The sequence below is a fragment of the Schistocerca americana genome, chromosome 2, assembly GCF_021461395.2.
Source record: "Schistocerca americana isolate TAMUIC-IGC-003095 chromosome 2, iqSchAmer2.1, whole genome shotgun sequence".
NCBI classification, from domain to species: domain Eukaryota; kingdom Metazoa; phylum Arthropoda; class Insecta; order Orthoptera; family Acrididae; genus Schistocerca; species Schistocerca americana.
The window spans coordinates 825,403,261-825,428,524 of record NC_060120.1 but is presented as its reverse complement, the minus strand read 5'-3'; the positions used below and the strand labels follow the sequence as shown (position 1 = coordinate 825,428,524).

Below are 25,264 nucleotides of genomic sequence, written 5' to 3'. Positions count from 1 at the left end.
AGTAGCATGTTGTAAATTATGATTGTGTACCCATTTCTATTTCTTTGATTACAGTGCCATCTGTGGCAAAACAAAGAAAATGTTTCAGACAGAATATATGTAGATTTTGCCAAAGAATTGTAATCTTCAACAAAATGGGGGTTCCCATTGAATATATCACAGCTGCCTTCACCACCGACACACGGGGTGGGGTGGCGGGTCGAGTGTGGTATTGTTGAATCTCCCCCTCCAAGACAAACAAAGTGGAATAATAACTTTTTTTGATGTTGTGTGCAGTTTTTGAGATATTTCAATGTCTTCAGCTAAAATGAACACCCTTTATATTTTGACAGTGCGGTTAAAACATGTAGCTCCTTGAAGAGGACCTGCATGACATCCATGAATGAACACCCGTATTATCCTTCCTGCTCACTTTTGTGCAATCAGTTCTTTCTTTCTAAGTGATAAGTTGCCCCAGAAAATGATTCCATAAGACATTATCGAGTGGAAATATGCTAAATATGCCAGGAGGTTAATTCGCCTGTTTCAAGACTAGCAATTATATGAAGAGCAAAAGTAACTGATCCAAATTGTTTGAGATGCTCAGTGATTCCTTTTAGGGTGATTGTGAGTAGCAATTTTTTTTTTTTTTTTTTTTTTTAGCTTGGTGTTGAGTTAACGAACCTATTTCGACATGTATTTACTTTTCATTCATCGACCAGTACTCTAAAGAGACAGGTGGAGTTGGGATGGAAAGCCTGTTGTCACCTGTTATAGCAAATTGGAAGACTTTTAAGAATGTGCCTTGGAGTTGTTGGCAATGAAATCTGCTTTGTAGTCAATACTGGTGTTGTGTGGCCTCATGACAGCGTTTGAACAACTTTTTTTGGACATCTGAATTCAATCTACCAAAATATGTGTTCCATGATGGAGTTGTAAAAGGATAGCTGTCTTCTCTTCCTTGGTGTGTTAGCCAGGAGGGAGGTGCATCGTACCTTAGGACATGCCTTTTATAGGGAGCGTACTCAAACTGACTTTTATCTAAAGGCTGTTAGTTGTAACCATCTGGCTGAGCTCGAAGGGGTACTTTTTACCTCAGTTCACAAGACAATTGTCATCTCAGATCCTCAGAGATTGTCAGCTGAGTTAGCCCATCTTGAGGTTATCTTTCATCAGAATGGTTATATTGAAACATAGATCAGATGTGCATTGTGATATTGACCAACTTTGCACTGGGTGAATGATGTACATATTGAACTGGCACCATTGCACTGGGTGAATGCAGTAAATTAGCACCTTAACCTATGGCCTTTTTGTCTTGCACATGGAGCATTTCCAATAAGTTTCATTTTATTTTGTGGAAATATGATGTGAAATGTGTTTTTCGACCAGCATCTAAGATTAGAGTCCTTTTAGCTTCCGTTAAGGATGATTTTGGGTTGTGTAAGGCAGATGTCTATCATAATCCTTTCCGTTTTGGCATGTCATATATTGGTCAGATTCTGGCATGCGCTTCCGTCTGTTGGGATAGCGTTATAAAGGAAGCACTTGAAATTAAATTAGCAGGTAACCTTATAAAAAGAGCTGGAGGTTTTTGCTTAAATTCTGCGTGTAATCTTGCTCTTGCACTTGTCGTAAACCAGAGGGACCAAGTTCATACTACCTAATTTGTTCGTTATTAATTTTCACTTTCACGAACTTTGGTCATCTTTATTTGTGTGGTTATGCTAGTGTTTACAGAAAGAGATTGAGAGAGAGAGAGTTCTTTCCAGAATTGCTCTTCAAACCAAGGTTTTAAATTCCCTTTACAGCAGTTTACATGCTGCTGCAGTTTTGCCTTGAAAATGGCAAGGTGTGCACCTGTTGAAATATCGGCAGTTGTCAATGTCGTCACCTGGCTGCACTCCCATAACCTGTAGAACAGTGTTGAATCATTCACCACAACTTTTTGCATTCTATATGTGAAGTATTATTCAGACTAGCTGTGTGTAAAGCCATCAGTTCCATAAAACTTTATTTTTTTTGGTAAGAGAATAATGTGATCTTCTCAGTCAAATGCCTTCAAAGATCAAAAGAAAATATCAACTGGTGATATTTTATTGTTTAAGGTCTGCACAATTTGATGAGTGAATGTATAAATAGCATTCTCAGTTGAATAATGCTCGTGGAATACAAAATCTGTGCTGAATAAATTGTTTCTACTTAAGTGATGATATTTCTCTTAAGTTAATTACTTTTTCGAATATTTTGGAAAAAAAATGTCAGTAGAAAATTGGGTGATAATTGTTTGTCTTTCTTGACACTTTTCTTATGTGGAGCTTGGTATGCCTTTAACCTGTAAGTGCTGCAGATACTATATAAATGGCATTTGAACTATAAGTAGATGTAGAATGACAGCAATCCAATAGTATGGTCATTTGATCTTACAGCATATGAATCTCTGTGTGACTCCCTCCATCTGAGTTAGAAAAAATGTTAAAGGGTAATAATAGGACATCACACTTCACTTAGTGTAATTTGTCACATTAGTCTTTTTTCGGCAACTTCTCCAGTTTCTTCTCTCCAGTAACCATACACACATAGCGTGTATCTCATTTTGACTTACTATTTTTGCTTATTGACTCTTTTGTCTGTTACTTATTTATTTATTAAAAAAGAAATGCTCATTTTAATCCCTGTTTGTGATCCAGTTTAGTTCTGCAAGTTTTGCTGGTGCAGCAATCTGGCAATATGAAAACATGCGTGCTCATGCTGCAGAAATGTTGAAACATCCTTTTGGATGGGTTCAAGAAAGAGTGTTTGAAAGCAGAAAAAAGGTAAATTTAAGTACTATGTGAAGTTGTAATGGCTATATCTGTTATGATCTGAAATTAATTTTGTCTTATTCAGTTTAACTGATTTGAATATGATTCTCCCTTTCTCACTTAAATGCTGAAGCACCAAGTAACCTACAGGATAAGTCACACTTTTAAATCTGCAGACAACATTAAGTACCAAATATATCTGTTGAAAAGAAATGCAACCAATATGTTATTTCATGGTGTTGTTCCTTAATCACTCCTGCATGAATTGTTTTTGAATTTGAAATATTGGCAGTGATTTGTGTCAGACTTTTATCAGATTTTTGTCTATTATACATGTACATTTGGACAGTAATTTTCATTTGTGCTTCTTGTCAACTTTGTTAAGAATTGTGTCATCCCTCTGCCCATTGAGGTTATCTATGCCTGTAACAGAAGAAATAGTATATTTCTTTCTTCTTCTTTCTCATAATTAGTATGTTAATGTTTGTGAAATTGCTGTGCCATGAAGAAATGTTAGAAATGAATTGAATTTAGTTTGCATATCACCTGAAGTTTTACATATAAATATGTAAATAAACAGAACATTTAAACAATAGTTCATTCACAAAATCAGTGTTTTGTGTACACAACAGAGTAATAAACCAATAGTTCATAGCCAAAGTGAGCAATAATGTAGATGTAGTTGAGATCATTTCTACGTGTGATGCAACAGCAGAAGAGCACTTGTTTATCTTGCGGAAGGCAGTGAAACCAAAAAGTTTCAGGCATACAAATCAAAAAAATATGTTGCAAGTTTTGCATTTATTGCATGAATGATAAATAATTCAGGAGAAAAGGAGACGACTCACCGATATATATACACACACACACACACACACACACACACACACGCCTCTGTGCACCTGCATTGTGCCAGGTGGACAGATAGTAATGTGATTAAAGTTTAACAGGTAGACTGGGTTTGGCGTTGTGTCAGGTATAGTGGGTAGAGGGAGAAAGAGGTAGGAAGCAGGAGAAGGGGTTGGAGAGCCAGCATGTGTGAAAGGCTAGGAACATTGGGGGGATGGATAGTAGGTACATGGGAAAAGCCTGTGGTCCACGGGTGCCGGAGCCAGTTAGCTGTGGTGCGCAGAGGTGATGACATGGCTCTGTGGATTGGGAGGATGGCAGGGATACAGGGAACCTATTGGGCAGAGTATGTTTGGACAATGGGCTAGCAGAGATTGAGGGTGGGAGAATTGCAGGAGTGAAGAATGCATTGCAATACGTAGTTCAGAAAAGCTGTTGTTGGAAGGAAGGATCCAAATGGCATAGGTTGTGAAGCAGCCATTGAACCTGAGCACGCTGTGCTCAGCAGCGTGTCATGCTGGTCATGTGGTTAACTTTGTTCTTGGCCACAGTTTGGCAATGGCCATTTTGGTGGACAGCTCGTTGATGGTCTAGGCCATATAAAATGCTGTGTAGTAATTACAGTGTAGCCAGTATATGACATGGCTGCTTTCGTGGCCCTGTAATTACGCGTTGGGACAGAAAAGATGTATGTATGATTATTTAGGATGTGAAAGCAGTAAGTTTGGTCTACTTTTTTCACCTGTAAGTCATTCCCTTTGCCAGTTCAAGGTGTCTAGATGCATAGCTGTGGGGAATCTTTATTCCTGTAGACTGATTTACACTTTGAGAGCATTCTTAATTAAGAAGATTTCAAAGGAAAACAATTAAATTCACATTTGTGTCATCCACCCCAAAGTAAAATATATTATTGTGCCTTGGAACAACTTAGTATTGTATTTGGGAAAGACACTTTAAATGAGTATTTATGCACATAGTCCTTTTAAAGTAGATTTAGTTCTGATACATCATAAAACCCTTTTTCAGAAATTTCTTTTGGATGGCTAGTGCTTCCCAAAGTGTTTCCCACAGGTATATCAGGATGCCTTCCATTTCTGGCCACATCCACGATTTCTTATGTGACATATGCTTTTATTCTATGTTTAACTTTCCCTAAAGAAGGAACTTCTTTCAAAGTCCTTGTGCCTTAAGCTAAAGTGACAAATCTTTCTTTAAAAGTTTTTTTTTGCTACTTCAACAAGAAGAGTCAATGTCATTATCCTCATCTAAGAATCACTACAAAGATTCACTTAATGTCTTCTTCACTGTCCACAATAATTTTCCTTGACTCAGCTTTTTTGGTGGTTCATGGTGTGGGTTCCTGTTGTCATGTCCTAGTTCATGAACCACGGGCAATGTATGAGTGGCCAAGTAAGTGGTCCTGACAGTCGTGATACCAGTTACTTTGGAATAAGGCTGGGCATCTCGGACATATTCTGAGTCGTGGTCACCTTTGTGCTCAGACAGCAAAGACTACCAAATCCACCGGTTAGTCCCACAACCGTTAGGGGTAAATTTCAATGGGACCCGGGGCAAGTAAGGCTAGCAACCTGCTTCCCTGGTACTTTAAATATGATGCTGGCAACAATCGGAGCAAAATGCCTCTGACCTTTGGAGGTGATGGAGACCCACCTCTAGTTGACAAACCAGGGACTCCTAAGATATGACACGGCAAATGAATGGTAACGAGATGGGGAGCTGTTAATATCAATGGGGGCTACTCTGGGAAGAAGGTAGAGCTGGAAGAGGCTGCAAGTAAGATGGGGTTGGACGTTTTAGCTGTTACTTTCAGGTAAGGGGTGAGAAAGAAAAGGAAGTGGGAGAATACAAGGTCTACTTGTCGGGAGTCAAAGCACAATGGGGTGTAGGGCTTTACATCAGGAAAGAAATGGAACCCAGCGTAGTTGCAATAAGGTATGTAAACGAACGACTGATGTGGGTAGATTTGACAGTGTCTAGCAAGAAAATTAGGATTGTGTCAGCATATTCGCATTGTGAAGGGACAGATCAAGATAAGATGGGTAGTTTTTATGACGCACTCAGTGATGTAGTTGTTAGAGTAAAGGACAAGGACAGTGTTCTGCTCATGGCTGATTTTAATGCCAGGATTGGAAATCGAACAGAAGGTATGAAAATGTTATGGGTAAATTTGGAGAGGATATGGAGGCCAACAGGAACGGGAAACAAATCTTGGATTTCTGTGCCAGTATGGGCTTAGTAATCACACACTCCTTTCTTAAACATAAGAACATTCACTGGTATACTTGGGAAGGCGGGGGAACCAGATCTGTCATTGACTATATAATAACAGATCAGGAATTCAGGAAGGCTGTGAGGGTCAAGCGTATTCAGGGGATTCTTTGATGACACTGATCACTATTTAATCTGCAGTGAAATTGATATTGTGAGGCCGAAAGTGCAGGAGGTCAGGTCCATATGTAGGAGGATAAGAGTGGAGAAACTTCAGGATAAGGAAATCGGGCACAAGTACATAACAGTGATCTCAGAAAGGTACCAGTTAGTTGAATGTAGTCAATTACAGTCATTGGAAGAGGAATGGACAAGGTACAGGGACACAGTACTAGAAGTGGCTAAAGAATATCTTGGAACAGTAGTGTGTAAAGGTAGGATGAAGCAAACAGCTTGGTGGAATGACACAGTCAAGGCAGCCTGTAAAAGGAAAAAGAAGGTGTATCAAAAATGGCTACATACTAGAACTCAGGTATACAGAGAAAGTTATGTTGAAGAAAGAAACAAAGCCAAACAGATAATTGCAGCATCCAAGAAGAAATCTTGGGAAGACTTTGGAAACAGGTTGGAGAATTTAGGCCAAGCTGCTGGAAAACCATACTGGAGTGTAATTAGCAGTCTTCGAAAGGGAGGTAAGAAGGAAATGACAAGAATTTTGGACAGGTCAGGAAAACTGCTGGTGAATCCTGTTGATGCCTTGGGCAGATAGAGGGAATATTTTGAAGAGTTGCTCAATGTAGGTGAAAATACAATCAGTAATGTTTCAGATTTCGATGTACAATGGGACAGGAATGATGATGGAAATAGGATCACATTTGAGGAAGTGGAGAAAATGGTCAATAGATTGCAGTGCAATAAAGCAGCTGGGGTGGATGAAATTAAGTCGGAACTCATCAAATACAGTGGAATGTCCGGTCTTAAATGGCTACACAGGATAATTGAAATGGCGTGGGAGTCGGGACAGGTTCCATCAGACTGGACGAAAGCAGTAATCACACAAATCTTTAAACATGGAAACAGAAAAGATTGTAACAACTACAGAGGTATCTCTCTAATCAGCGTTGTGGGTAAAATCTTCTCAGGTATTGTTGAAAGGAAAGTGCGAGTATTAGTTGAGGACAAATTGGATGAAAATCAGTGTGGGTTTAGGCCTCTTAGAGGTTGTCAGGACCAGATCTTTAGCTTATGGGAAATAATGGAGAAGTGTTACGAGTGGAACAGGGAATTGTATCTATGCTTTATAGACCTAGAAAAGGCATATGACAGGGTTCCTAGGAGGAAGTTATTGTCTGTTCTATGAGATTATGGAATAGGAGGCAAACTTTTGCAAGCAATTACAGGTCTTTACATAGATAGTCAGGCAGCAGGTAGAGCAACTGGATTCGTGATTTCCTGTCAAGAAGGTCGCAGTTCGTAGTAATAGACGGCAAATCATCGAGTAAAACTGAAGTGATATCAGGTGTTCCCCAGGGAAGCGTCCTGCGACCTCTGCTGTTCCTGATCTATATAAATGACCTGGGTGACAATCTGAGCAGTTCTCTTAGGTTGTTCGCAGATGATGCTGTAATTTACCGTCTAGTAAGGTCATCTGAAGACCAGTATCAATTGCAAAGTGATTTAGAAAAGATTACTGTATGGTGTGGCAGGTGGCAGTTGACACTAAATAACGAAAAGTGAGAGGTGATCCACATGAGTTCCAAAAGAAATCCGTTGGAATTCGATTACTCGATAAATAGTAAAATTCTCAAGGCTGTCAATTCAACTGAGTACCTGGGTGCTAAAATTATGAACAACTTCAGTTGGAAAGACCACATAGATAATATTGTGGGGAAGGCGAGCCAAAGGTTGCGTTTCATTGGCAGGACACATAGAAGATGCAACAAGTCCACTAAGAGACAGCTTACACTACACTCGTTCGTCCTCTGTTAGAATATTGCTGCGCGGTGTGGGATCCTTACCAGGTGGGATTGACGGAGGACATCAAAAGGATACAAAAAAGGGCAGCTCATTTTGTATTATCACGTAATAGGGGAGAGAGTGTGGCAGATATGATACGCAAGTTGGGATGGAAGTCATTAAAGCAAAGACGTTTTTCGTCGCGGCGAGATCTATTTACGAAATTTCAGTCACCAACTTTCTCTTCCGAATGCGAAAATATTTTGTTGAACCCAACCTACAGAGGTAGGAATGATCATCAAAATAAAATAAGAGAAATCAGAGCTCGAACAGAAAGGTTTAGGTGTTCGTTTTTCCCGCGCGCTGTTTGGGAGTTGAATGGTAGAGAGATAGTATGATTGTTGTTCGATGAACCCTCTGCCAAGCACTTAAATGTGTATTGCAGAGTAGTCATGTAGATGTAGAGTTGACGGTAAATTGAGTTCATGGTTCAGAGTAGTTTCAGGGGTAAGACAAGGCTGCAACCTGTCTCCACTGTTGTTCATATTATTTATGGATCATATGTTGAAAACAATAGACTCGCTGGGTGAGATTAAGATATGTGAACACAAAATAAGCAGTCTCACGTATGCGGATGACTTAATTATGATGGCAGATTCGATTGAAAGTTTGCAAAGTAATATTTCGGAGCTAGATCAGAAATGTAAGGACTATGGTATGAAGATTATCATCTCCAAAACGAAAGTAATGTCAGTGGGGAAAGAAATATAAACTAATTGAGTGCCAAATAGGAGGAACAAAGGTAGAGCAGGTGGATGGTTTCAAGTACTTAGGATGCATATTCTCACAGGATGGCAACATAGTGAAAGAACTGGAAGCGAGGCGTAGCAAAGCTAATGCAGTGAGTGCTCAGCTACGATCTACTCTCTTCTGCAAGAAGGAAGTCAGTACCAAGACTAAGTTATCTGTGCACCGTTCAATCTTTCGACCAACTTTTTTGTATGGGAGCGAAAGCTGGGTGGATTCAGGTTACCTTATCAACAAGGTTGAGGTTATGGATATGAATGTAGCTAGGATGATTGCAGGTACTAGTAGATGGGAACAATGGCAGGAGGGTGTCCACAATGAGGAAATCAAAGAAAAACTGGGAATGAACTCTGTAGGTGTAGCAGTCAGGGCGATCAGGCTTAGATGGTGGGGTCATGTTACACGCATGGGAGAAGCAAGGTTACCCAAGAGACTCGTGGGCTCAGCAGTAGAGGATAGGAGGAGTCGGGGTAGACCAAGGAGAAGGTACCTGGACTCGGTTAAGAATGATTTTGAAGTAATAGGCTTAACATCAGAAGAGGCACCAATGTTAGCACTGAATAGGGGATCGTGGAGGAATTTTATAAGGGGGACTATGCTCCAGACTGAACACTGAAAGGCATAATCAGTCTTAAATGATGATGATGATGATGATGGTGATTGCTTTTTTTTCCTAACCTGTAAATTTGATCTTTGCAGCTCTGTGGCCTCCCCTTTTGGTGTGGCAGTTATAATAGTGGAATTAGCTTTCTTTCTTGTTCTTGAAGATTCCTTCCTTGGTAAGGGAAGATCTAATTTCCTACAGTGAAACAATTCTAGAACTGCTACTTGTTGAAGGCGTGGATGGAATCAGAATACTTTCAGACTCAGCAACTGTTGGATCTGGGCTGTCCAACATATAACATGACAAAAACTTATCATTTAGAAGAAAAGTCCTTGTTCATCTACATTTACATACATGCTCCACAAGACACCATACAGTGTATGATAGAGGAGACATTTTACCTCTAGTAATCATTCCTATTCCACTCAAAAATGGTTTGAGGAAAAGGTGACTGTCCAAATGTCTCTGTACAAGCCCTAATTTTTCTTATCTTGTTTTTTTCAGTCCTTAGACAAAATGTACATTGGTCGTAGTAGAATGATTAAGGAACATTGGTTGTAAGAATGAGTAAGAATTCAGCTTCAAATGCCGATTCTCTAAATCTTCTCAGTGTTGTTTCAAGAAAAGAACATTGTCTTCACACTAGCAATTTCCATTTGAGTTCACAAAGCAGTTCTGTAATATATGTGTGTCGACTGAATCTAGCAGTAACAAATCTAGTTGTACTCATGAATTGCTTCTGTGTCTTCCTTTAACAAGACCTGGTGGGAATCCCCAACAGTTTGGCAGCTGTACTCAAGAAATGGTCACATTAATGTTGTATACACAGTCTCCTTTATAGGTGAGCTACTCTTAGCTACACTGCTTCCAATAAACTTAAGACGACCATTTGCCTTCGATACTACCCGCCTTAGGTGCTCATTCTGCTTTGTATCGCTGTGCTTTGTTAAGGCAAATTCTCTGCTTGTGTAGAAGAGAGGAAAATCTTGGCCCATGATCTAAGCAACCTTATAGATTGGCAACTGTTACCCTAGGTTGGAAGATGTCCAGTTGTTCAGAGAACTGTTGTAATTTTAAGAGTTCAGACACTGTCCAGTCAAGAGGCTGAAAACTTCATTTTTACTATTGTAGTATAGTATTTGAACCACTGAGATGTATTTTGAATAAAATAGTATTGCTGCACTTGGAACATTATCTTCCAGTGACGAGAACAGGCATTATCATACACATTCCAGTAAGGAGATTATCCACATGGGCAGCAATTCACTCACTGCGTGTGCCCATTTGGCACATTCTCTAGTAAATGGATTATAAGTTTTATAATTATTCTCCCTCATTCTTCCTGAGTATGACCTGAAGATCCCATGGGATTAAAGATGGAAACAGTGTGTGCAACAGATGTCTCTACAATGTTCCACTCATGGTCTGTGTGGTTAACATTACTCAGTTATATGGGTCATTCCATTTGTTCAGTGACCTCATTTTTCAGTGCTCCAACATGAGATATGTGGAGATGAGCTTTGATGAGTATGAAAATAGTAACTCCATATTGCCATGTTCCAGTATGTTTTTGATGTACTCACACTTTCCTGGTTCTTGGCCCATTGGCTTGTATACCAGTTTACTAAGATTCATCTGGGAATTTCATGCTGGCAATTTTGATGATCATGGGTGTAAATCACTGAAATTGCCACACAGTACTGAGCTGCCAAGTACTGCACAGTTCACCATGAAATCTTTCTGTGAGGGAACATATATATCTGAAATGCCTCGAAGATAAGAAAGAATTTGTCTAGGAATAGTAAAGCTATATCCTTTATCTGTTTCACTATTCAGTGGTCTTCAGTACCTGTTGCACATCTTTGGAGACATTCTTGATGCATATGCACAAACTATATTTTTTTAACAACAGTTTTTGGAATCACTTGTCTTCCATGATCATAACTGCTCATATAACGCTTTGCGGGGGTATCTTCTGTCAAAGTTATTCGCTGTGTCTAGAAATATCACACCAAAACTTATTGTGTCCACTTTCAGTAATGTAGCGATTTACAATTTACGGAAAGGAGAGATTTTCCCTGGTTGGTAAGTGAACTAAAATGTGGTTATTGTGTGAACCCTTTCAGAGATGCCACTTGTCTTCTGTACTAGCAACTTCATGCTAATACATCACTGAAACGAGTGATAGATGCGGAAATCTTACAGCAACAATTGGCAAGCAATGTTTATGCACCTGCACAATGTTGCATGTACAGTGGAAGTTCAGCCTTCTGTATGAATAATTTTGTAAGGTTAAACCATATGAGGAAACTGGAACACAAATATAAAATGCAAACAAGCACAAGAGTTAATATCATTTCTTGTAATACTTAAGAAACATTTTTACTACAGTTTGAAATTCTTGGTGTAAAATATGAAATTTCTTAATGTACTTATTTGATTTATAGTTCCGATGGCGACAGGAGCTAAATGATTGGTGGAATAGACTCTCGCAGGGGGAAAAGCTGTTTGTTCCCATCTGCTTTGCTAATGTGTTGGTCTTTTGTGCATGGAGGATACCTCAGTTCCAGGGCACAATGGTGCGCTACTTTTGCTCCAATCCAGCATCTCGTGAGTTAATCTTGTCTGTAAGACTTCTGTGTTGATGTTTTTTGTTAGTTGTGAATTGAGCTCCTATATCTATACAATGGAACAGTGAGAATAATTGTGATTAATAACTCCCACAAAAAATATGGGATAATTAAATTGAAAAATCTTATAAAAATTATAAAATATTGTATTGACTTTTGGCTCTAGTAGCTTTCTGCTTTTATTGCTATACAGTCACAAAATTTATAATAGTATAAGATGTTAGCTATAAAAATATGATGTAAAATCTCAGTAACTATGATACAGTTTACAAACTACTGAACTGGATGGCATTATTTCCACACACACATTGAAAAACTGGAGTGTCTTCAAGGAGACTGAAAAATTTGTAAGCTATGTTGTGTAGTTAAAGAAATTTACTGACAAATTGCTACAAATAACTAACAAAAACCATCAGATTGAATTTTTAAGTCAGGAAAAGGATGTTTTTATTCAGAGAAATTTACAGTGAGTTTTGTCAAATACAATCTCTATAGACCACAAAACTCCTTTTTCTGTAACTGATAACAATATATGTGAAGGAAAATAAGTGAAAATCAGGCAGGCACTCATTCAAAGTAGCAGAGATGTTAGATCACTGAAAAGGATGAAACCAGTTTGGTTGCTGCTGTGCTGTATAAAAAAAATGATTCAGTAACACTGAGAAGTCACAGCTGGTGACAAGTGACATGCCAGTTCATAAAGAAGAATAACACAGATAATACAGCTAGTAATTAACAACAGACATTGCTCCTCTAAATCACTAAATATGCTAAATAAATTCCATCATGGAATTTCTGATATTATAATTAATAAATATCATCTGTGATTCAAAAGCAAGATTGAAAATTTATGGGAAACCAAACTTATCAAAGCACCAGAAGAAATTGGAAGCCAGAGACAAAGAAAATACTACTTTAATGAATTGTAGCAAACAGAAGGGGAAGAAGAAAAATACAGACATCTTTCATTTGAATTTCAGCAATTGTTATCGAATTCTGTTTCCGTATAAAATTCCTGTGATTTGAAATCATCAGTTCATTTACTGCTTGATCAGATTGATACAAAATGGAAAATGAAAATATGATACCCGGGTTTCCCAAATAAACTTTCAGCATCTTGTTCAGAGAAGAAAACCAGCCAAAGATTTCTGTTTCAAACATTGCAGAAAAAGGATGTAAAGTGTTAATATAATCAGACATCTGTTAATGTATTGGAATACGAAATCATGTAAGTGGATGGATTTCCTCTTAGAACCAGAACTGAATGTGTAGCAGAATTTACTTGCCTTGAAGTCAGTGTTTTCTGGGACAGAATAACCCTGGTGATAGAGAGTGAGGTCATGCAACACAAAGTAGTTCCAGAACATTATGAACACATCTGTTATTGCCATCAGTTTACTGTTGTTGAAGAAACTCTTTTGTACTTTAGTACATTGCTGTTAAGGAGAAAAATCTATGTTTTATGAGTACAATTTACTTTGGAAATTGGCAGGTTTTGTTTCTCCATTCATACAAATTTTTAGTGTAGAACTGAAACAGATGATGAGTTTCTAACTACAGCATTCCAAAAATACAAGGGTTGGAACTTTAATAGTGGCAACTATTTATTTACAGCTTGTACAAAATAGATACGTTTCAAAGTTTTATTGACCTTCAAACTAGTCACCAGCATTGTGTATAACCCGTTGCCACCGATATGGAAGTCATAGGATACTCTTAGCAGTGCCAGTTGTGTTGTCTATTGCCCGACAAATTTGTAACAGTTCTGAAGTGAAGCCATGAATTGTTTCCTTCAGTTTAGAATTTGAGTTGAGTCACTTTTAAAGTGCCAACCCTCGTATTCAACATGTTGTTGTTGTTGTTGTTGTTGTTGTTGTGGTCTTCAGTCCTGAGACTGGTTTGATGCAGCTCTCCATGCTATTCTATCCTGTGCAAGCTTCTTCATCTCCCAGTACCTACTGCAACCTACATCCTTCTGAATCTGCTTAGTGTATTCATTTCTTGGTCTCCCCCTACGATTTTTACCCTCCACGCTGCCCTCCAATACTAAATTGGTGATCCCTTGATGCCTCAGAACATGTCCTACCAATCGATCCCTTCTTATAGTCAAGTTGTGCCACAAACTGCTCTTCTCCCCAATCCTATTCAGTACCTCCTCATTAGTTATGTGATCTACCCATCTAATCTTCAGCATTCTTCTGTAGCACCACATTTCGAAAGCTTCTATTCTCTTCTTGTCCAAACTATTTACCGTCCATGTTTCACTTCCATACATGGCTACACTCCATACAAATACTTACAGAAATGATTTCCTGACACTTAAATCTATACTCGATGTTAACAAATTTCTCTTCTTCAGAAACGCTTTCCTTGCCATTGCCAGTCTACATTTTATATCCTCTCTACTTCGACCATCATCAGTTATTTTGCTCCCCAAATAGCAAAACTCCTTTACTACTTCAAGTGTCTCATTTCCTAATCTAATACCCTCAACATCACCCGACTTAATTCGACTACATTCCATTATCCTCGTTTTGCCTTCGTTGATGTTCATCTTATATCCTCCCTTCAAGACACCATCCATTCCGTTCAACTGCTCTTCCAAGTCCTTTGCTGTCTCTGACAGAATTACAATGTCACCGGCGAACCTCAAAGTTTTTATTTCTTCTCCATGGATTTTAATACCTACTCCGAATTTTTCTTTTGTTTCGTTTACTGCTTGCTCAATATACAGATTGAATAACATCGGGGAGAGGCTACAACCCTGTCTTACTCCCTTCCCAACCACTGCTTCCCTTTCATGTCCCTCGACTCTTATAACTGCCATCTGGTTTCTGTACAAATTGTAAATAGCCTTTCGCTCCCTGTATTTTACCCCTGCCACCTTTAGAATTTGAAAGAGAGTATTCCAGTCAACATTGTCAAAAGCTTTCTCTAAGTCTACAAATGCTAGAAACGTAGGGATGCCTTTCCTTAATCTTTCTTCTAAGATAAGTCGTAAGGTCAGTATTGCCTCACGTGTTCCAGTATTTCTACGGAATCCAAACTGATCTTCCCCGAGGTCGGCTTCTACTAGTTTTTCCATTCGTCTGTAAAGAATTCGTGTTAGTATTTTGCAGCTGTGACTTATTAAACTGATTGTTTGGTAATTCTCACATCTGTCAACACCTGCTTTCTTTGGTATTGGAATTATTATATTCTTCTTGAAGTCTGAGGGTATTTCGCCTGTTTCATACATCTTGCTCACCAGATGGTAGAGGTTTGTCAGGACTGGCTTTCCCAAGGCCGTCAGTAGTTCCAATGGAATGTTGTCTACTCCGGGGGCCTTGTTTCGACTCAGGTGTTTCAGTGCTCTGTCAAACTCTTCACGAAGTATCGTATCTCCCATTTCATCTTCATCTACATCCTCTTCCATTTCCATAATATTGTCCTCAAGTACATTGCCCTTGTACAGACCCTCTATATACTTCTTCCACCTTTCTGCTTTCCCTTCTTTGCTTAGAACTGGGTTTCCATCAGAGCTCTTGATATTCATGCAAGTGGTTCTTTTTTCTCCAAAGGTCTCTTTAATTTTCCTGTAGGCAGTATCTATCTTGCCCCTAGTGAGATAAGCCTCTACATCCTTACATTTGTCCTCTAGCCATCCCTGCTTAGCCATTTTGCACTTCCTGTCGATATAATTTTTGAGACGTTTGTATTCCTTTTTGCCTGCTTCATTTACTGCATTTTTATATTTTCTCCTTTCATCAATTAAATTCAATATTTCTTCTGTTACCCAAGGATTTCTACTAGCCCTCGTCTTTTTACCTACTTGATCCTCTGCTGCCTTCACTACTTCATCCCTCAAAGCTACCCATTCTTCTTCTACTGTATTTCTTTCCCCCATTCCTGTCAATTGTTCCCTTATGCTCTCCCTGAAACTCTGTACAACCTCTGGTTCTTTCAGTTTATCCAGGTCCCATCTCCTTAAATTCCCACCTTTTTGCAGTTTCTTCAGTTTTAATCTACAGGTCATAACCAATAGATTGTGGTCAGAGTCCGCATCTGCCCCTGGAAATGTCTTACAATTTAAAACCTGGTTCCTAAATCTCTGTCTTACCATTATATAATCTATCTGATACCTTTTAGTATCTCCAGGGTTCTTCCATGTATACAACCTTCTATCATGATTCTTAAACCAAGTGTTAGCTATGATTAAGTTGTGCTCTGTGCAAAATTCTACCAGGCGGCTTCCTCTTTCATTTCTTAGCCGTAATCCATATTCTTCAGCTACGTTTCCTTCTCTTCCTTTTCCTACAGTTGAATTCCAGCCACCCATGACTATTAAATTTTCGTCTCCCTTCACTATCTGAATAATTTCTTTTATTTCATCATACATTTCTTCAATTTCTTCGTCATCTGCAGAGCTAGTTGGCATATAAACTTGTACTACTGTAGTAGGTGTGGGCTTCGTATCTATCTTGGCCACAATAATGCGTTCACTAAGCTGTTTGTAGTAGCTTACCCGCATTCCTATTTTCCTGTTCATTATTAAACCTACTCCTGCATTACCCCTATTTGACTTTGTGTTTATAACCCTGTAGTCACCTGACCAGAAGTCTTGTTCCTCCTGCCACCAAACTTCACTAATTCCCACTATATCTAAGTTTAACCTATCCATTTCCCTTTTCAAATTTTCTAACCTACCTGCCCGATTAAGGGACCTGACATTCCACGCTCCGATCCGTAGAACGCCAGTTTTCTTTCTCCTGATAACGACATCCTCTTGAGTAGTCCCCGCCCGGAGATCCGAATGGGGGACTATTTTACCTCAGGAATATTTTACCCAAGAGGACGCCATCATCATTTAATCATACAGTAAAGCTGCATGTCCTCGAGAAAAATTATGGCTGTAGTTTCCCCTTGCTTTCAGCCGTTCGCAGTACCAGCACAGCAAGGCCGTTTTGGTTATTGTTACAAGGCCAGATCAGTCAATCATCCAGACTGTTGCCCTTGCAACTACTGAAAAGGCTGCTGCCCCTCTTCAGGAACCACACGTTTGTCTGGCCTCTCAACAGATACCCCTCCGTTGTGGTTGTACCTACGGTACGGCTATCTGTATCACTGAGGCACGCAAGCCTCCCCACCAACGGCAAGGTCCATGGTTCATGGGGAGGCGTATTCAACATTGTACCACCTGAATCATCAGAGAACCACATTAGCTTTGGAAGTCTTACTCTTCTATAAATGTTGTCTAAATGTGTACATCTGTGATCACATACTGTTTGCCAGAGGCAGACAGTTGGGGAATGAGTGTATAGGTGGGGGAAGGGGGAACTTTCGGCATCCAAACGACATACATTAAGGAAATCGTGAGAGGGTATGTTGGTTCTTGAATATGTAGCTGCAAATGGTTTGATTTATTCTTTTAGTTCTTATGGCATCAATCTCTTCGTAATGGTGTTTTATTTATAAAATAACCTTCATTTGCAAAACAGTAATCACAGTGGCTGTTTTAGTAGTTGAGCTCATAGGTTTTAATTTTTCCTGTAAGTTGCATGGCTTTCTGAGGTAAAACGTGTTTCTTTTAGTGTAGAGAACAGTAATGACTGTATTGATTTCTGGGTTTTAAGAGCGTGTGTGTTATGACTGCTGAAGATTGCTGGGAATATAACCTGTGGATTCAAATGTTCAGAATATAGAATTTTAAGGACATCAAAACATCGAATCTTAATTGTGGTGAAACACAGAAATGAAAAGCATTGGTACTAAATATACAAGTGAAATTTTGATAAATATGGTAATGGAAGATCATGGTGGAATGTAAATGATTTAAGGAGTAAAGAGAGAGAGGGACGGACTGAGTGAATGAATGAATGAATCTGAGTCTTAATAATACAGAGAACTTGTTGGCTAGCTTTCTGAGGAATGTCTACGTGGAACGAGAGAGAGAGAGAGAGAGAGATCGACTGACAGACAGAAAGAATTTTCGAGTGGACGGAAAGAACAGGAATTTTTATAACACTGAGAACTTGGCTAGCCATCCATTTTCTCTCTCTCTCTCTCTCTCTCTCTCTCTCTCTAATTCCAAATAGATACTCCTCAGAAAGCCAGCCCAATGTTATTAAGACTCAGATTCATTCATGCTTGCATTCAGTCCCTTCTTCACACACACACACACACACACACACACACACACTTGCATCAGCATTGCAGCTCAGAGCCAGTACAGTGAAGTCAGATGAAATAATGCAGCGGTATATGTTGCACTCTGTAGGTTGAAGAAATACTGATTGGAAAACTAGTAAAGTTTTCGGTCTTGTTTATAATGTTTTCAGTGACTCAACGCATCCAATATTCTTTCTGTTCTGGACATTATCTGCTTTCAGTACACACATAATTATGCCATAACTAAATTTATTTCTGAAAAAGTATCTGGCATTGTTGCATCATCAATATGCACTATCAGGTCGTTAAAGGAGCAAGTAAAAATAAATTTATAGTTAGTTTAAGAAATAGGAGTCTCGTCTGGGATTTCCAGTATAGCTCTGTTTGGTGGAGTGGGTGAAATTAACAAATTAGTGAGGAGGGAAAGGAGGCTGGCAGCTGGGAAGGAGAGGTGAATTGGATAGTAATGTGCAGTGCATAATCTCTCAAATTTTAGGTGCTGTAACACACATCTTGAACCACACCATCATTGTGATAAAACTGACAACGAGAAATCATTTTTTACAAAATACTGTTCTGAAATTCAGATTTTTAAAACATAATTTCTTTTAATCAAAGCAGTAAAACCTCAAGATTTAATATAAAGTGGCACTTTGCTCCTAGTTCTGTATGGTACATATCAGGACAAGTCAGTAGTGTTTGTGACTATGATGTCTAGTTTTCAGCTGCTGCCAGCCGTAATGTTCAAACAATTAGATTGTTGCTGTTCGATGAATGTGTGTCCAGTATTAATTAATAAAGCATTTAGTGATTGAGGTGTACTATTTTCAATCTCTGGTGGTATCTTGTTCTAGCGAGTTAAAATAAATAAATAAATAAATATATATGTGCAGAGACAGTGTCCCAGCTGAAATTAAGCCCTGGAATTTAAAACCAGTGAGTAGCCCCTGCTGGTATAGGCATGGTACACAGTGGAGCAGAGTTGTGCTGTTGGAGAGGTTGGAAAGAGGTTAGGGTGTAGAACACAGAAAGAGGAATTATTTAGAGAGAAAATGTGAGTGTAAATTAAAAGATTCACTTGGGGACAAGTGTGGAGATGGGTATGGGGCAAGAGCTAGCAGAGATTGAGGCCAGGAGGATTATATGACTGAAGGTTGTGCTGTAAGAACAGTTTCCATCTATGCAGTTCTGAGAAGTTGATATCAAAGCGGAGGAAACAGATAACATGAGTTGTGAAAAGTGGCCATTGAAGTCAAGCATGTTGTACTCAGCAGCATGTTCTGCCACTGTGTGGTCAGCTTTGCTCATTGCCTTAGTTTGCTGGTGACCAGTCATTCGACTGGGTAACTGGTTGGTGGACATATCTGATTGAGTGATTGTGCAAAAGTTACAGCAGAGTTAGTGCTCCACAAAGAGAATAACACATACCCAGCATAGATTCAGAAAATATTGTCCTTGTGAAGCACAACTGGCTCCTCATTGACAGCCATTGACAGGGGGTCTCAGATTGACACCATATTTCCAGATTTCCAGAATGCTTTTGACACCATTCCTCGCAAGCAGCTTCTGACCAAATTGTCTGTGGATGTAATATTGTGTCTGCTGTACAACTGAATTTGTGATTTCGTGTGAAAAAGGTATGTCTGGTGTTCCCCAAGGAAGCATTATAGGTCTTCTTTTGTTCTTAATCTGTATAGCCAATTTAGGAGACAAACTAAGCAGCACTCTTAGACGGTTTGTGGATGAGGCCATCATTTACCTTGTAGCAATTTCATCAGAAGATGAAAATGAATTACAACATGATTTAGCCAAAATATCTGCCTGGTGCAGAAAGTGGCAATTGATCTGGAAGAATAAGAAGTGCGAGGTTCTCCACATGAGTACTAAACAAATTCTGCTAAATTTTGGGTACATTATAAATCATAAAAACTGGAATGTTGTCAATTCAGCTAGATATATAGAGATTGCACAATTACAAACAACTTAAATTGGAACCATCACAAAGAAAATGTTGTGGCAAAGGTGAAACAGAAATTATTTTATTGACAAAACATTTAGAAGCTGCAACAAATCTACTAAATAGACAGCCTACATTATGCTTGTCTGTTTGGTTTTTAAGTATTGCTACAAGAATGTGGGACCATACAGGATTGGCAGAGGACATTGAAAAAGTTTATTATCATGAAATAAGGTCATGTGTGTCACAGATATGAGAAGCAGGTTGTGATGGCAGTCATTAAAACAAAGTTGTTTTTTGTTGCAGCGAGAACTTTCAAAGGAATTTCAGTCACCGACTTTCTCCTCCGAATGCCAAAACATTTTGTGACTACCACATACATTAACCATCATGATAAAACAATACAAGTCAGAGCTTGCGTGGATAGATTTAAGGTATATTTTTCCCACATGGTGTTCGGGAGTTGAACAGTTGATGGCTGGAGAGACGACATCACAGTTACAGCTAGTCTGCCTAAACCAGTTATGTTGGCTACTAATGCCTCGTTTATATGGATCATGTTAACCTCTTCGGCATCAACTAAGATCTGAAGATGGTGCATTGAAGTGCCAAAACTGGTAGCTGCACAATAAATGACATCTTAAGGATGGCTGTAGATGTTTCATTTTCTTATAATAGTCTGAAGGTGATTCTGTACATCCTCTGCCAAACATTTAAGTGGAAACTGCAGAATAGTCATGTAGATATACTTCCTAAGACAAAGAAAAGGGAGATGGTGCAGTAGTTAGTGCACTGGACTCACATTCGGGAGGACGACAGTTCAAACCATCCTGATTTAGGTTTTCAGTGATTTCCCTAAATCCCTTTGAAAGGTCTTGGCCGACTTCCTTCCCCATCCTTTCCTAAACCGATGACCTCATTGTTGGTCCCCTTCCCCAAACCCAAATCAACCAACCAACAAAGGAAATGGAAAGGAAATTTGTAAATGTGATGTACACATACAGACAAAAAAAAATCATTACAGTTTTGGAAAAATTGGATGATTTATTCAAGAGAAAGAGCTTCATAAATTGTGCAAGTCAGTAATTCTTTGATCCACCTCTGGCCCCTGTGTGAGCTGTTATTCAACTTGGCATTGGTTGATAGAGTTGTTGGATGCCCTTCTGTGGGATATTGTGCAAAATTCTATCCAATTGGCATGTTATGTCATTAAAATCCCTCCAAGGTAGGGTCCTGTCCATAATGTTCCAAATGTTCTCACTTGGGGAAAGATCCGATGACCTTACTGGGCAAGATAGCATTTGGCAAGCACGAAAACAAGCAGTAGACACTTTGTTTGTGTGCAGGTGTGCATTATATTACTGAAATATCAGCCTAGGAAGGCTTGTCATGAAGGGCAATGAAACAGGGCACAGAATATTGTCAGTGTCCACTGTGCTGTAAGGGTCCTGCTATGAAAAGAAATGGCAACCCAGACCATAAGTCCTGGCTGTTGGACTGTATGGCAGACGACAGTTAGGTTAGTATCCCACCGCTGTCTGCGGGATTTCCATACACATCTTTGCTAGTTGTTGGGGCTCAGTTCAAAGCAGGACTCATCATTGAAGACAATTATACTTCAGTCAATGAGATTCCAGGCCGAACATGTGTTCTAGAGGTGCTCCAGACAATGATGGGTTGACAACCTGATTGTCGCTCACTATATGGCCAGACAGTCAGGAGTGATGGTATGTGGTGACTTTTCTTTTTCATAAAAGGGCCCTTTGGTTGTCATCTGTGGCACCCTTGCAGCACATTAGTATGTTGACAATACTCTATGCTCTATTTTGTTGCTGTTCATGGGAAGCCATCCTTGATAATGCTCACCATCACACGGCGAGAGTTACTAGTGCTTGTCTCTGTGCTCATCAAACTCTACCTTGTTCAGTGAGGTCATCGAGTCGCACCGTAAGTGAGAATGTTTGGAGCATTATTGGCAGGACATCCAACCAGCTCAGGATTTTGATGATCTAGCAAGTCAATTGGACGGAACTTGACACAGTATCTGTCAGGAGGACATCTAGCTCTTTCTGTCAATGCCGAGCCAAATAACTGCTTGCATAAGGGCCAGAGATGGACTAATACGTTATTGACTTGCTCAGTTTGTGAAGCTCTGTCCCTAGAATATCATCGAATTTTTTCTGAAATTGTAATCATTTGCTTGTCTGTGTATGTACATCGCATCTACTGATTTCCATTACATTCAGATAATTCCTTTGTGGTGCATCGGTTGTAGATGGTACGTGACATGACTGCCTTCACTGGTGGCCCTACCTCTGATAAGGAAGAATATATCTGTGACCAGACTGCAATAACATGTGCTGAGTGCGTTGTAGGACAGGTTTTGCAGCTGAGTCTTCCACAGAGAGACAACTCTTGTTGCAAGGGATTGAGTGTAGTTGGGCCATATCCGAGAGCCATCATGTCATACACCAACTCTGCTGTTAATTCTGATCAGTCTTTTTTATGTGAGATTGACTGCCAACTAGTGTGCAAAATCGTTAAAAGCTGGTGTGGTTCAGGGGGTTCATTTATCTTTACTGCATTATGTATAATGGTTTGGGAAGTTACAAGTACATTAGGTTTTTAAATGTATGCAATGAAAACATTGCCATTTTAAAAGAAAGGTAGATGCTGAACGAAAGTAAACGTACCTTAAACAAAAATTTTGTGTTCATGCTGCTCCTGCTCCCTTCTCCTTTCCTTTAGCAAGTAAGACTGTCTGCCGAATGATGTACAGAGGTGACCCATCTATCTGTAATAGTAAAGGCATTCCATAAATTCATTGTCTGCCCATTAAGTTTAAGTTTGTTAGAGACTAAAGTTTTGCACAAACAAATAATTTCTTTCTGCAGTTCTGATGCTGTGAGTCACACTGAAAGCTGGCTTAACACACCAGTTTACAGAGGCACTGAACGCAAAGCATTTAAGGTTAGAGAGCCTTACTTGTTTTCTCTCCATTGTGACACAGCAATGTCACCATCCAAACCAAGCAACTCAGCTGCTTTATATGTGTCAAAATTGCCGTACAAACTACTTTTACTGTTGATTTTATTTTCTTCAAAAGCTGAGAAACACTTTTATCATTTCACTTGAAAGAAACCTATTTTCAAATTTATGTGTTAAGCTTTGAATTATTTGTCCTCTTATTTTGTCATGCTCCCTGTTTTCATCTTCCTGTTCAGGTTGAAGTTTACAGTATGTTAAGTAATTTTCTTTGCAAAGACTGAAATGAATATCATCCTTAACATGTGTTTCTTTAAGAGTTTGTGTTGCAAAATTAATTTTATTTTCTATTTCACTGCAAGAAACACCCACTTTTTGAACTTTTCTAGCAATTAGAGACAGAGCACATGATATATCTAACAAGAAATACGGCAATAGAACTTTTTTTCTCAGTGAAAGCTTATAAAATCTCACTGATTTACAATGATCCTTAATTAATAATTCAGTGCTTTCAGATCTTAAGTTTAGGAACTGCATGATACAATGAAAACCTTTCATTACTGCCAACAAAGCATCTGTCTCACAAGAGACTATGAAATGACTTTTTAACTCCAAATTGAAATGTTCACTCTGCAGCAGGACGTGTGCCGGTATGAAACTTCCTAGTACATTAAAGCTGTGTGCCCGATTGAGATTCAAACGTGGGACCTTTGCCTTTTGCAGGTAACTGATTTAACAACTGGGCTACCAAAGCACGACTTGTGACCCGTCCTCACAGTTTCACTTCTGACAGTACCTTGTCTCCTACCTTCCAAACTTCACAGAAGTGAAGCTCTGAGGATGGGTTATGAGTTGTGCTTAGGTATCTCGTTGGTAGAGCAGTGCCTGTAAAATTCAAAGATCCCAAGTTTGAGTCTCAGTCTGGCACATAGTTTTAATCTGTCAGAAAGTTTCATTTCTGCTTCTTAACTGTCAGACAACCCTTGATACGTATAGCTGTGACATTGTTTTTAAGTTTCGCAGCTGTATGTGGTTTACTGTAAATTTTGTAAAGGTCATCTAACAAACATTCAAAAGTTATGAACAGCATTTATGTCACTAAAAACTTGCTCATAAAAGAGGTCCATCCTGTGAGCCATACAATGTACACTAATCAGGTGTGGAGACATGTTTCTCCTAATTCTACCTGCAATATCTTCTTTTTTATCAGTAAACATTGCTGTTCCATCTGAGCCAAATCTTACAAGCTTTTCTTTAAGCATTTCCACAACTATGGTTTTTTTCACTGCTACTAGTTGACAGAAAGAGCAGCTTGTGTTTTGTTCATTCACATACGTAACGTATGAAATCAAATGTTTTTCAGAAAACCTGTTGGCTGACTCATCCACAGAAATGGAAAAAGTCAGCCAGTTTCAAAAAATTAACTAGTTTTAAAAGTAATTGTTCCATAATAAAATTAGTCATTCTTGTTGCAGTCTTATCTGTGTGAAGATGTGTACGTGTATCTACACCATTCACAATTTGTAACTGTGTAAGTTCTGGATGGCGACGAAAACTCCACTCTCTTTTTGTGGCCACATAAACTGATCTTAACACCTTAACAGCTGCATTTCATTTTTTTTTAAATATAGCTCTTGAGCATTTACTGCAGGAGTTTCTAGAATCTGCTTTTTGTATACTTATTCACGCCACATGCAGTCCAAATAAATAACACTTCTTTCATGTCTGTATATGGTGTCAATGTTCTTATTTTTTATTGTTCTTTGCTGCATCATCTCTTGACCAAGGCAGATCGTTAGATGAAGCTGTAATTGTTTTACACACTTGCTGAGAATGTTCAAAACCAGCACTGCGCAACATCTTTAGTCCATCTTTTTCATTAGTTTTATTAAATATTAACCATAGTTGATTTTTCTGACAGGACATTGACAAGTTATTTTCTATTGCACTGTCACTCTTTGATTACGTATGTTCACCTTTGCCATGACTTAAAACTTTATTTCTGTCTTCATTGAAAGAGAAATATTCCACTTCTGAGATCACTTTGTGACTTCTAGGTATTTTACTTAAATTTTCCCGCACAGTTTCACATATTGAATCGTGAGGATCGCGGTATATTAGTACTAATATTAACGTTATAATGTTTAAATAACTGGTACTTAATCCACGTTTTGTACATTTCATTGCATCCATTTTCAGTGTTCCCTCCTCTGTTTCAATAGATAGAGTGCCAGCAATCATTTACAATTTCTGTCACTGCTCCGTGCATAGATGCCAAGCGTATGATCTCAACCGTCACTCTGTATGACATTATCAG

The 25,264-nt window shown here is 38.9% G+C and overlaps 1 protein-coding gene across 1 annotated transcript in view; it reads left to right on the top strand.

Moving 5' to 3' along the window:
• Positions 1-25,264, top strand: part of LOC124594852 (presenilins-associated rhomboid-like protein, mitochondrial) — a 114,782-nt gene that overhangs the window by 25,788 nt on the left and 63,730 nt on the right. Inside the window, exons 3-4 of the mRNA XM_047133310.1 lie at positions 2,670-2,795; positions 11,676-11,838. Of these exons, the coding sequence (XP_046989266.1) occupies positions 2,670-2,795; positions 11,676-11,838 (289 nt within the window). The remainder of the gene's footprint in view (positions 1-2,669; positions 2,796-11,675; positions 11,839-25,264) is intronic.